At 36.1% G+C, this 11,566-nt stretch overlaps 1 protein-coding gene across 1 annotated transcript in view; it reads left to right on the top strand.

Annotated features, from left to right (window-relative positions):
* wdr11 (WD repeat domain 11) overlaps positions 1-11,566 on the top strand; it is a 29,243-nt gene that overhangs the window by 5,038 nt on the left and 12,639 nt on the right. The window contains exons 5-14 of the mRNA XM_015369994.1: positions 351-552; positions 1,035-1,200; positions 2,813-2,915; positions 3,248-3,446; positions 4,708-4,808; positions 7,021-7,197; positions 7,429-7,513; positions 8,191-8,297; positions 9,928-10,003; positions 10,886-10,994. Of these exons, the coding sequence (XP_015225480.1) occupies positions 351-552; positions 1,035-1,200; positions 2,813-2,915; positions 3,248-3,446; positions 4,708-4,808; positions 7,021-7,197; positions 7,429-7,513; positions 8,191-8,297; positions 9,928-10,003; positions 10,886-10,994 (1,325 nt within the window). The remainder of the gene's footprint in view (positions 1-350; positions 553-1,034; positions 1,201-2,812; positions 2,916-3,247; positions 3,447-4,707; positions 4,809-7,020; positions 7,198-7,428; positions 7,514-8,190; positions 8,298-9,927; positions 10,004-10,885; positions 10,995-11,566) is intronic.

The raw sequence follows: 11,566 nt of genomic DNA, 5'->3' as shown, positions 1-11,566 counted from the left end.
TTTTTTGAGAGCAAAATGTGGAAATTACTTTAAAATATGAAAGCCTTTTTTTATTTTAAACTTGTTATTTGTTTGAAGCAAGAAACTTTAAAGTAAATAAAGTTTGCCAGACCAGTCTTGTTAAATGAGAGAGCTTATTTTTCATTTTAACATTTTTATTTTAACAATTTAACAATTGATGAAATTTTTATATGTGAGCCATATTTTATGTAAAGAGAAGTATTGAGACCTAATTGGTATTTCAGCAGTTTTCAATGCAAAGTTTCAAGAAGACTTAATTCCAACTCTCTACTAGAATGAACTTTATTTATTAATTAATGTTTTTCTTTCGTTTGTTTTTTTTTTTGCAGTGCTGACCAGCGAAGGAATCGTTTTTATCACTGATTTTTCCCACTCTAAGCCGCCAAGCAGCACTGGCAAAAAGGTGTATATTGCCAGCCCTCATGCAAGCCCAGCGCACACCAAACCTGCACCCGCTGCTACTCCTGCACCCACTGGTGCTAAGAAGGCCCTTAACAAAGTGAAAGTGCTGATCACCAATGAAAAACCCACGTAAGTTACACTCCAATATCAGGTTAAATGTCCAAGTTCGACCTGCTGATCCCATCGTGATGATAAGAAATATGTTCCAATCGGGCAAAAACTGAGCTATTTTGCATAAAAGTATGTGAAAATCTGTGCGTCTTGTAGATGTAGGAAGCAATGATACACAGACCCCAAAAGTATTACTGTTATTTATACAAAACAAGATGTTTCTTTTTAAAAAATACACATCAGACTTTTCAGATTTTTATTGTAGTGTATAGTTTTCCATTTACTCTAAAAATTTTGCATCACTGTGTCACTGGAACACATAAAATCTTTAAAAAAAAGTCACTGAGGTTTAAGATTGTAACATGAAAGAATACAGAATAGTTCAAAGGGTATGCAAGGCATCCCAAGTACGTCTAGTATTTAATTCAGCTGAATGAAAAAGTTGAAGTGATTTGTCTGACAAATAAAGCTCTTTTCCTTCCTGCTGTGTGTTGCTGCAGGACAGAGGCAGTGACTCTAAATGACTGTCTGCAGCTGTCCTACCTGCCGTCCAAAAGGAACCACATGCTGCTGCTTTATCCCCGAGAAATTTTAATTCTGGACCTGGAGCTCAGCCAGACAGTGGGTGTGGTGGCCATTGAGCGCTCTGGGGTTCCCTTCACCCAGGTGAGGAACCACCTTCTTAAGCTTTCTTCAGTGCCCATGTTCTCTGTACAGTAACGGTTTTATCACAGTCTGGTGTTGGTTTTACATTCATCTGTCATTTATTGCCTAGAAGTCAAGTCCATCATCTGACATTGACTTAATTCTTTACTGTTTACTTCAAGGTGTGATGGCTGCAAAGAGCAGCACTGAAGATTAAAACAGCAGCTTGTTTTACTGCTAGACCTTCAGTTCCCCTCAGTTGTCTTTGTTAGCATCATCTGGGATTTAATGGCCAGTCTCTGCCTTCTGAAGTTAGTTTTAATTGGATATCATCAAATATCTTGTCACAGCTTTAAAGGGAAAAGCAGACACTCTTTTAATGTTCCTCCAATCCCTTAGCGCTCTCCTAATTCCTGTTTTCTTTTGTAAAATGAATGATTGCTGTAGCCTTACACAGTAGAATGTAACCGCTTTCACTAATACCGCTCATTTTTATTAACACAGAGTGCTTTAAAAAAAAATTTTCATAAATTTTATTCCTGATTTCCCCTAAATGAGGTAGATTGGTTTTACATTTAAATAGTAAAATAGTTAAATAATTTGATATGTATGAAAGTAAACACGTGTTAATTATGATGATTTCTCCCCACTTAAATATTTTAGATAATTGCATAAATAATATTGTCAAACAAAATTACAGAATTACAAAGAATCACAGTCTGCAATTAAAAGGCCTATTCTTAGATGGTTTGACTTGCTATGATCAATAAATGTCTGGTCATCTCAACACCTTTTTAAAAACATGTTTTAGACTAAGCAGGTTTTTCTATGCAGCCTTGAAAACTTTGAAAAAAGCATTAATATCCAATAAAGTCTGGATAAAATGGCCTTAGATCATTAGCGGAACGTTTTAGGCTGCCAGACTTGATTCTGTTATATGGCCGCGTCGGTTAACTTGATTCTTCTGCGCCCAATTTGTTTTGCAGACAGTAAAGAATCAAACAAAAGCACAACAAAATACAATTTAACTAAAATTGCAAAAAAAAAAAAAAAAAAAGCTCTTTAATTTGTATGTTTTGAAAAAATTTGACAAGTTTAAGTATTGCGGACTTCGAGTTGACATCAGTTGGTGCCGATTCAAAAGAACCATGAAATAGTTTTTAACCACTTTAGAAAATGAAACGTTAACCTCACTGTTGTTCTTTCATCATTTCTAAACCATGCCACACAAGTTTAATGTTTCTAATTCACATTTTCTGAAATTGTTACAAACATTGAGTTCTATGTATTATGCTGATGAAGGTTCTCAGTCATCCAGGTCATAGTCATTCCGTAAAAATTCAAAAAATATCCACTGGACTTGGTTTCCAAGATTTAAAGACGTTTTGCCACCTCTCCAGGAAGCTTTCTCAATTCAAATGTCTGGATCCGCAGTGAGTTTGAGTCTTATATAGACAAGGCCTTGTATTGCTTGGAAACATGCAAATGGTAACCGATGAGTGGGTCGTTTGGTTCTATCGTTAGCCTGTGATATCTGTTCTATGTATTGTTTAAATGTGTTTCAGTCAATCTGTTTGTGCTCAAATTATTTTATTAAGCTTATTACAGTAAAGCATCTTTTTTCTTTTTGAAGGTTGTTCCCTGCGCTCAGCGTGATGCCCTCTACTGTCTGCATGAGAACGGTTGCATTACTCTGCGGGTGTGCCGCTCGACCTCAGCTATAGAGGAAGCAGCAGGTATGGAGATGGGAACTTTAACACCCAGTTCACCCTCTAGTTGTGTTCTCCTCAGAAAATAAACTTAGTCCTCTGTGGTCTTATGTAGAAATGCTGCTCCAGCCATTGGCACATTGAATTTAGCCTTCATCTATGCTTCACTTTCCACCTTCTGTTTTCTTTTTTATCTTTGACCTGCTGTTCCAAGCTAATGGGATTTTAGTAAAATTAAAACCCTCTCCTCTAATTTCTGATACTTTCTTTAGTTTCTAATATTTTCTCATTTACTATGACATTTCATTTCTCATTTCTCAAGTCATTACTAGTACAGCTTTCTTGTTCGTCATTAACAGACCCAGAACAGAGTCTCCAGGAGCTTGTTTATGACCTGCGCTCCCAGTGTGATGCCATAAGAGTCACGAAGACCGTCCGGCCATACAGGATGGTTGTTTGCCCTGTAAACGAGAACAAAGCTGCTCTCATGGTCAGCGATGGAAGAGTCATGTTCTGGGAGCTCAAAGCACACACTGGGCGCTCTGTTGCCAATCCAAGGTAGGCAAACTCTAAAACTATTTTTATGTGATAATTCGATTCTGTTTTCTTTCTATTACACTGAGCTCAGCTGAATGAGAATCAGTTTAGAAAATAATTAGCTCCCTGAGTCTAAGAGCTGAAGCCGACTCGAGGCCACTCAGCTTCTACCTTAAGAGGGGTAATATACTTTTTTTGATGCCTTGTTGACGAGTGATGGTCAGATGGAGGAAAAAATGTGTACGTTGCTTTGGTCTGTCTAACAGAAAGAGTTAAACCAGGAGTAAAGTTCTCAATTTTCTCCTCCATCTAAGTTTTACCTTCACCTTTAGTCATGAAAAGTTGAACATGGTGTAGAGTGATTCCCAACCGGGCTTACGCATACCCCTAGTGGTCCACAAGTGCATTGCAAGGGATTCATGAAAAATTTTTATTTCCTAGGTAGAAATAAAATAAGGCTGGGATCTGTTTTTATGTTTTTTTGTTGTTGTTTTGTTGTTTTGTTTTGTTATTTTATTTGAAATTGAAAGCATAAAATTATAAAAATTAATTGCTCAAATTAGGATATATAGAAAGATGGAGAGATAGAAAGGGGTAGATATAGATAGATATACTGTCAATGAAAACATATAAAATAGGATGATAAAAAAAACACAAAATTAAATAAAAAAAAAATAATAATAAACAACTCAGTCCTTCAAGATGCATTAAATTGTATAATGGCAACCGGGACATAAGATCCTCAGTATCTCTCCATTTTGCTACTCACAGGAATCAGTCTTGAAATAGTCTTTATTTCAGTTATTGTATGTTCCACTTTTGGAAAATCATCAATTCTTTTGACTGAGAGGGATACTCATGGTAAGACAAATGCCCAAAGGGGTACACAAGTCAAAAAAGGTTGGGAAACACTGGTGTAGAGAACAATATCTTGGATACAAGCCGAGGGTTTCTGTACCCTGCCTCAGGTAACTGGAAAATTGAGGAACATTTTGTTTTTAAAGAGCACTGAGATGACTTTGAAATTGTTTGTTCTGCTTAGTTATACTGTTGAAAATACTAAAGGTCTTCTTATTTTGATTTTGTTAGCATTTTCTTTTGCTAGATTTGACAAAATGACAATTATAAATGTTTTTTTCTAAGGAATATACAAGAACTTGGTACACACTTATCCCCATGGGAACATCGCTATGGCTCTATGGTCCAAATATCACATTGTTCATTTGCAGAAGCACAAACAAAATCATTTTTAATGAATGTTCTTTCTGCTCTTGCTCCTCAGCTCTGCTCTGTCGCCTCTCTACTCCCCTGTGTCTTTTTGTGGAGCTCCTCTGGGTCCGAACCAAAAAAGAATCCAGGATCTTTCTCTCAACAGTATGATCGGTACGACCATGACCAACACTATCATCTCTGCCTGACAAGCCAAAGCAGATGCAGGCTGAAATTTTAACTTTTATTTTTCCCTTTCTTGACTGCTGTAACCAGCTAATTAAACAGATCAATATAAATATTAATACCTTTGTGTGAAACACTACACTTAAAAACCAAAAATAATTTAACTGAGCTCATGATGAAAAGAGTAAATAATTTTCTTCTTTTGTTTTTTTGTTTTAGTTTTATGTAAACATTAAAAAAATGGTTTCAGATATCAGGTTAGTTGTTTCATTTAGCGGTTCTACATCTTGATCCTCAGGCTCTCACATTTTTAGATATTCTCTACTCCCTCATACTAAACTACAGAGAAAGGATGATTTTCAGGTTTCTGCAGAATGATAGTATGCAGAAGAGGCAAATGTAATCAGGGTTTCAGAACAATTTCAGCCTCAAAATTTAGAACTAAAATATATCGAGAATTTTGCCTTTAGTGTAGAGAAGAAATATTGTAAAATTATATTTTCACAGTGGGGCCATCATCAAAACAGTGACGCTGTTTGTGTCATATCAGAAGCTCTCATTTTAGGGGCGCCATCCCAAGTATCACAAACACACTTTACAAAGTTTTTCATACCCTTTCAGACCCAACCGGAATTCAAACCAGGGTCACCTGAGTTGCATTCCAAATCTTACACCATTCTGTCTAAATTATTTGTGATTAAAAAAAAAAGAATTTATCAACGTTTTAAGCATAAAGTTTTTTTTTCAGAATTAACAGTGAAAAGGTGAAGATTCCTATTAAAAACCTCAGAGACACCTCAGGTTGTATTTATCAACATATTACTCTATAAGCAGTAAATTAGGACTGAATCAGTTGAAGCATGTTTGATCAATAAAGGCTTTAATAGGTCATTTACCCAGACGGACTTTTCATTTGTGCCAAACTTTGCTAAATTTGTTTTTTTCCTCATAAAAGTTCTCAAGGTAAAGTGTTGGTTTCTTTTATATAATGGAGCCTTTGGTCATGATATGTAGGCTGAATATCGCCAAGGGTTTTTGGAGAAATTAAAGGGAACAAAGCATGGAGATTAGAAAAGTGATTAATACTTTTATATAATTGTCTTGATACCAAAAAGAGCAGATTTTACTTTCACAAGTGGAGCAGTAGGGCTATCGCCATAGTGTTCCACTTGTTTTATGCATATAAATTGCTTTATTATAATTATGCAGGGAGTTTTATAGATTATATGGGCACTGCAGTGGAAGTAGAACAGGAAAGGAAAAACAGAAAAAGAGGAGATAAAAGGGAGATAATGATTAAACATTTTCAGTCTGCTTCATCACCTGCAAAGGGATGGAAAAAGAACAGCACAACCAACAATACTTTCGCTGAAATATAAGTAGTATTATTTAATCTGACATGTACTCTGTGTTACCTGAAAATCATGATATGGGCTTTCTGTATGGAGGTGATCAATACTTTTATAACTTCTGTTACATAAGGTAAATGCATAATTCCTGACAAAGACGTCTTGCAATAGAATAAAAATTGATAACTGTTGTCTTCAAATTTAATAGGCCCTTAAATGGCATCTTCTGTATTTAAAGCTTTGTGAAACTGAAATAATTTGTGAATTGAATTTTTCAATAATTATTAATTTCCTTGTTTTCTAAACATTAAAGCCTCCTCCCCCTGTAGAAAGAAAGACAAAAATGAAAAGAAAAAAAAATGTGACCTAATTTAATCAAGGCTGAAAAAGGGGCTCTGCATTCTTGGGCCGGTACCAGCTAGTCAGGCTTAAGGTGTTACTGCAGAAGAGATAAATCGAAAAAATTAGGCCCAGTAGGTCCTGAGGACCAGGACAGAGAACCACCGGAGTAAATGTTTGTTCTTTCCTCATTAAAAAAAGGAAATATTAAACAAATTATCGTTTTTCTTCCCAATTTTTGCTTCCAGATACTTTTGTGACACAGTTCTAAAATTGTGCATAATTATTTAATTATCTGTATGTCCAGATAGATATGTTATTAATGTTAACCTATCTGTGTCCAGAAATTTGAAAAAAGTTACTGAAATGCAGGAAGTGCAAAAATGCTGGCTTCTTTCCTCTTTAAAATACGAAATTGGAGACCAACAACATGCAACAAACAGGTCAAGTCCCACTCGCACTGAAAAAAATCATACCACCTAATACTCTTATGTTTTTTGTGAATTATTCAGGACAGACATTGATTGCTGGTGAAACTCCCGTTCCAACATCAAACCAGCAGGAAGTCCAACTGAAATTCCTGCTCACAGGCCTCCTCTCTGGTCTGCCGCTGCCACCGTTTGCTATCCGCATGTGTCCTCCTCTCACCACCAAAAACATCAACCACTATCAACCCCTTCTGGCTGCCGGTGGGTAGGAACGTATCAGCCACCCATGCACACATAAAACTAACTTTTTTTTTAAAGGACAAATGACTTTCTGCAGCAGATCACGCAGTGCAGCATTCTTTAGCAACAACAGTTTGATTCTGTTATTTAGCGCTGATAAAAGCTGCAACAAGATGTTATAAGGCTGAAGAACTGTGACTCTTATTTTTCTCATTCATCTCTGTTTCTGCCCTGTTTGTCTCTGAATCTCAGGCACCAGCAATGGGTCTGTACTGGTGTACAACCTGACCAGTGGTTTGCTGCACAAAGAACTCAGTGTACACTCCTGTGAAGTCAGGTAAAGACAGAATATTCCTGTTTGTATTGTGTTCATCCAGACAGTTTAGCAAGAGTCTCATCAATATAAGCCAGGAGTGAAAAGCACATAGAGTTACTTTATATGTTCAGTTGGTTCAAAAAATGATCACAACAGTTAAGTGATAACTGTGTTTGGTTTGAATACTATTGGAAACTAAAAGTATTAAATCTGGAATAGATGATCAAGAAGATGATCTTGACATAATAACATTTTTTGTTCTAAGGCTTATGCAATCTCATTAATCATTCATTAATCATTCTGACAATAACATTAAGTTTTTAATGAAACTACATAAAAAAGGAATTCTTTAATATGTACATTAAGGGACTTCAGGCTTTAGAACTCAGCATTTTTTTCTATTGAAAAATAAATATTGATTATGTCAGGTTTAAGACAAGTTTAGGGAGAAAAAAAAATTGCATTATGAGGCTTATGATGCATGTATGTTCTTATTTAGTGGCTCCTGTCTTCAACAGTTTGCTTCATACAATCAGAAACAGTTTGAAAACCTGATACACAAAACTCTCCCAAAGATCTACTGTAAAGTTAGCAGAGCTCCCATAATTCTATGGGACAGTTGACAATTTCACTCCATGTCATAGATGGACATAATATGACCTTTAAAAACAATCTTTTTTTGGTTTCTTTTTCCTCAGGGGGCTCGAATGGGTGAGTCTGACTAGTTTCCTCTCTTTTGCCACTTCTTCCCCCAACAACATGGGCCTGGTACGAAATGAGCTCCAGCATGTCGACCTCCCCACTGGTAAGCAATGTGCAATGTATTTTATTCTACTTAGAAAAACAAACAAAAGAAATAATTTGCATCTCCTCGCTTCTCGTGAACTATAGTTGTGCAAAATGTTACTGATAGCACACTATTTTAACGTAGTTTATTAGAATAAAAGAGAACACATCGCAGAAATTATGTTCAAAATGTAAAACTTATACTGATTATTTACACAAAATAATGTGTTGTAATCAGTATGGGGCACTGGGGGGTGCTAAAGTGTCCTCTAGGAAGCTAAAATGAATGCTAAACACCATGGAAGAACAAGTGGAACAAGTATAAATACCTTAGTGTTTGACTGGACAACAAAGTTGACTGGAGAAGTAACTGAATTTGTCTACAAGAAAGGACAGAGCAGACTTTAGTATGAAAAGGAAAAAAGCTATAGACAACAGTTAACATCCTCTTTATAAGACTGTTAAAGAGCAACAGAGTGTTTTTAGCAAGAGGTGTCTTCTGATCTGGAACAAGACAGACTATTATAGAAGATCTTCCCTGCCTACAGCTATAAACAGCTACAACAACTCATTAGTACCTATGGGGTACTACAGCATATTGTTTTTAGTAGGGTGGGATCAATAAAGTACTATTTAATTACATTGAATTATGGGGACAGTTGATGCCTTCCACAAGGAGTAAGCATTTTCAGTGTTAGTAAAAGATGGTTTGCAGGAGGGAAAAAATGTAATAGAAGTGTCATTGAATGCAACTGGTTTTCTGAGACAGGCAGGAGCTGGTGTCTCCTTTTACAGACTGCCACACATTTCACCTCAGAATCCAGCCCAGTATTTATAATGGGTCACCTGTTCCACAGGATAAACTAGTTCTCATGTTAGCTGGTGTACAAAATGAAAAGCAACGATGACCAGACTCGTTCCTTTGGTTACATACTGCAATGTACTCTGTGTCCTGTCAGTTCAAAAGCTAAGGATCTAAAGATGTATGCTTTAATTAAAGCCATTTAAGAAGTCCTGAATAAGACATGGACCCGAATATTTTTAAAAGTTGATGTAGAATCCCTAAATATTAGCCCGGTATCTGCTTTGTTTCCCTAAATACATTAAATGCATCAGCGTAATGTTTTAATGGAACTACTGGATAAAAAGAATCCTTTGATATTCCAGTTTGTCTAGTTGATCTGTAGATTTAACAAACTTTTCACATTTCTGTCTGCTTACTGAAGTCATCAGGAAGGTCATGTAGCTTCTAATCAACCTGTGCAGATGTTCTACTTTTACCTTTTAAACTAATAATTTCTAAGCTGTCCTTTGCATAATCAGATCAGCACTTCCGTCGGGAAAAGTTGTAGCACACACCCGAAGGACAATCTTCTTTTTTAAAGTGACCATCTTGATGCTTTGAATTAATTCTGACATTTGCGGATGGGAAGTTGCCAGAGGGTAGAAGAAATTACAGCAGGTGGTCGTATTAAATTACACTTATTTTCTCCTTGCAGCGCCAGCAGTACAGAAAAAACAAGCTTTTTTTTTTGTTTTTCTTATGAAAAATGAGATAGCCACTCTTTCATTAGTAGCCCTTCTTTTACACAAACACTTCATCTGACTGCCTGTTTTGTTTTTGTTTGCTTTCTGACCCTGTGCTTTAGGTCGATGTTTTGCATTCAGAGGTGAGCGAGGAAATGATGAGCCGCCCATCGAAATGATTAAAGTGTCTCATCTCAAGTAAGTTATGAGCCCCTTCCACGTGTGACCTAAAAAATGACTAACACTGAACAGTTTCTCATGCTTTCACTGAAGATACAAAACTTTGCACAAATACATCACATGCACCATGAAATGGATTTACAGCAGTTTATTTAAAGATATTAGATGAAGTAGGGCTGCAACCATCAGAGCTTTGGGGCCAATTTAATGAGCTTCATATTTCTCTGAAACTTTTAATATGCTAATGCAAAATTCCAATTCTGGTTTCTCTTTTAGAACAATAAGAATCAGGAATAACATTCAAAATGTGTTTCTTCTAGCCTTTACTGAATGGGAACCATGTGGTCAGACTGTTTGTCAATAAAGGACCTTTTCATAGTTTTTTATTAAACAACAATAAAACTGTCAGACATTTTTTCAGACATATTTAATACAGCTAGCATTACTAAAAGAACTTTCTGAAGTTATAAAGAACAGAGATTATAGTGCTCACTAGTGGCCTGTGTCAACTAAACATAACTTCAGACTATTGCAGTAAATTCCTTTTTATATTAGAAATAGACTAAGCTAACATTTTGCATATTTATAGTACATCCGTAGATGTACTGCCAATCAAACCTATTTTTTCCTGCAGATATAGTCACCTTTTTGAAGATAGTTGGTTATTGGACTAAAATAAATATTTTAAACTATTCTGGCCATTGAAGAACTTTGGGAATTGAAGCAACATTATAAAGTATAATTCTTCTAAGGGAACAGAGGAAAAACTTCCAAGATTAGTTTTAAATCAAGAACTTTGACTTGATCCTCTTTACACACTATTCCAGAATGTTGGTTGATGTTATTCCAAACACAGTAGATCTTTGGTATTAAATGTAGAGATATGTTTTGTCCCAACAGACAATACCTGGTGGTGGTTTTCAGAGACAAACCTTTGGAGCTGTGGGACATCAGGACCGGCACCCTTCTCCGAGAAATGGCCAAGAACTTCCCCACTGTCACTGCACTGGTATTACCATATTAACACGCTAATGAAATCTGGATCAATTTCTCTTTTGCTGTGTTTTCCTTTTTTTTTAAATAACATTGATGATTTCTTACTTTGATGATTTCTTATTGTTATTGTAAGTAGAGCCAGTTTTAACCCATTCTATCTTTTGCAAGTTAGGGTTGAGGTCCGTCTGCACAGCAGATTCATTAGTAGCCTTTAAATATCAATATTTATCAGTTTTCCGAGTAAATATATTTAGCTTTTCTCCACCAGCTTCGAAGCTGCTGCATCTACAGCTCAGCCTTTTCAGGGGAAAAAAATGAATTAGTCTCAAATCTTAAAGGAATTGTACACCCAAAACATGATTAGCCTTCATTTTTTACTCAACCCCATGCTGAACAACACTCTGGAGTACTTTTTTGATATTTCAAATGCATCTGGAGATCTGGGAGGCTTCTTGCTGTCTGCTGGCATTCAAATAATGAAGGTCTATGGCACCCGAGGCAGAAAGGTCCATAAAAGTCCACAAAAAACGTGTCAATATTCCTCCATACTGCTCGTCCAATGTATTCCAAGTGTCCTGAGTGGGT

Source organism: Cyprinodon variegatus, unplaced genomic scaffold (genome assembly GCF_000732505.1).
Source record: "Cyprinodon variegatus isolate N-32 unplaced genomic scaffold, C_variegatus-1.0 Scaffold40, whole genome shotgun sequence".
NCBI lineage: Eukaryota > Metazoa > Chordata > Actinopteri > Cyprinodontiformes > Cyprinodontidae > Cyprinodon > Cyprinodon variegatus.
The sequence above is the reverse complement of the archived record's forward strand: the minus strand, read 5'-3'. Positions and strand labels throughout refer to the sequence as shown.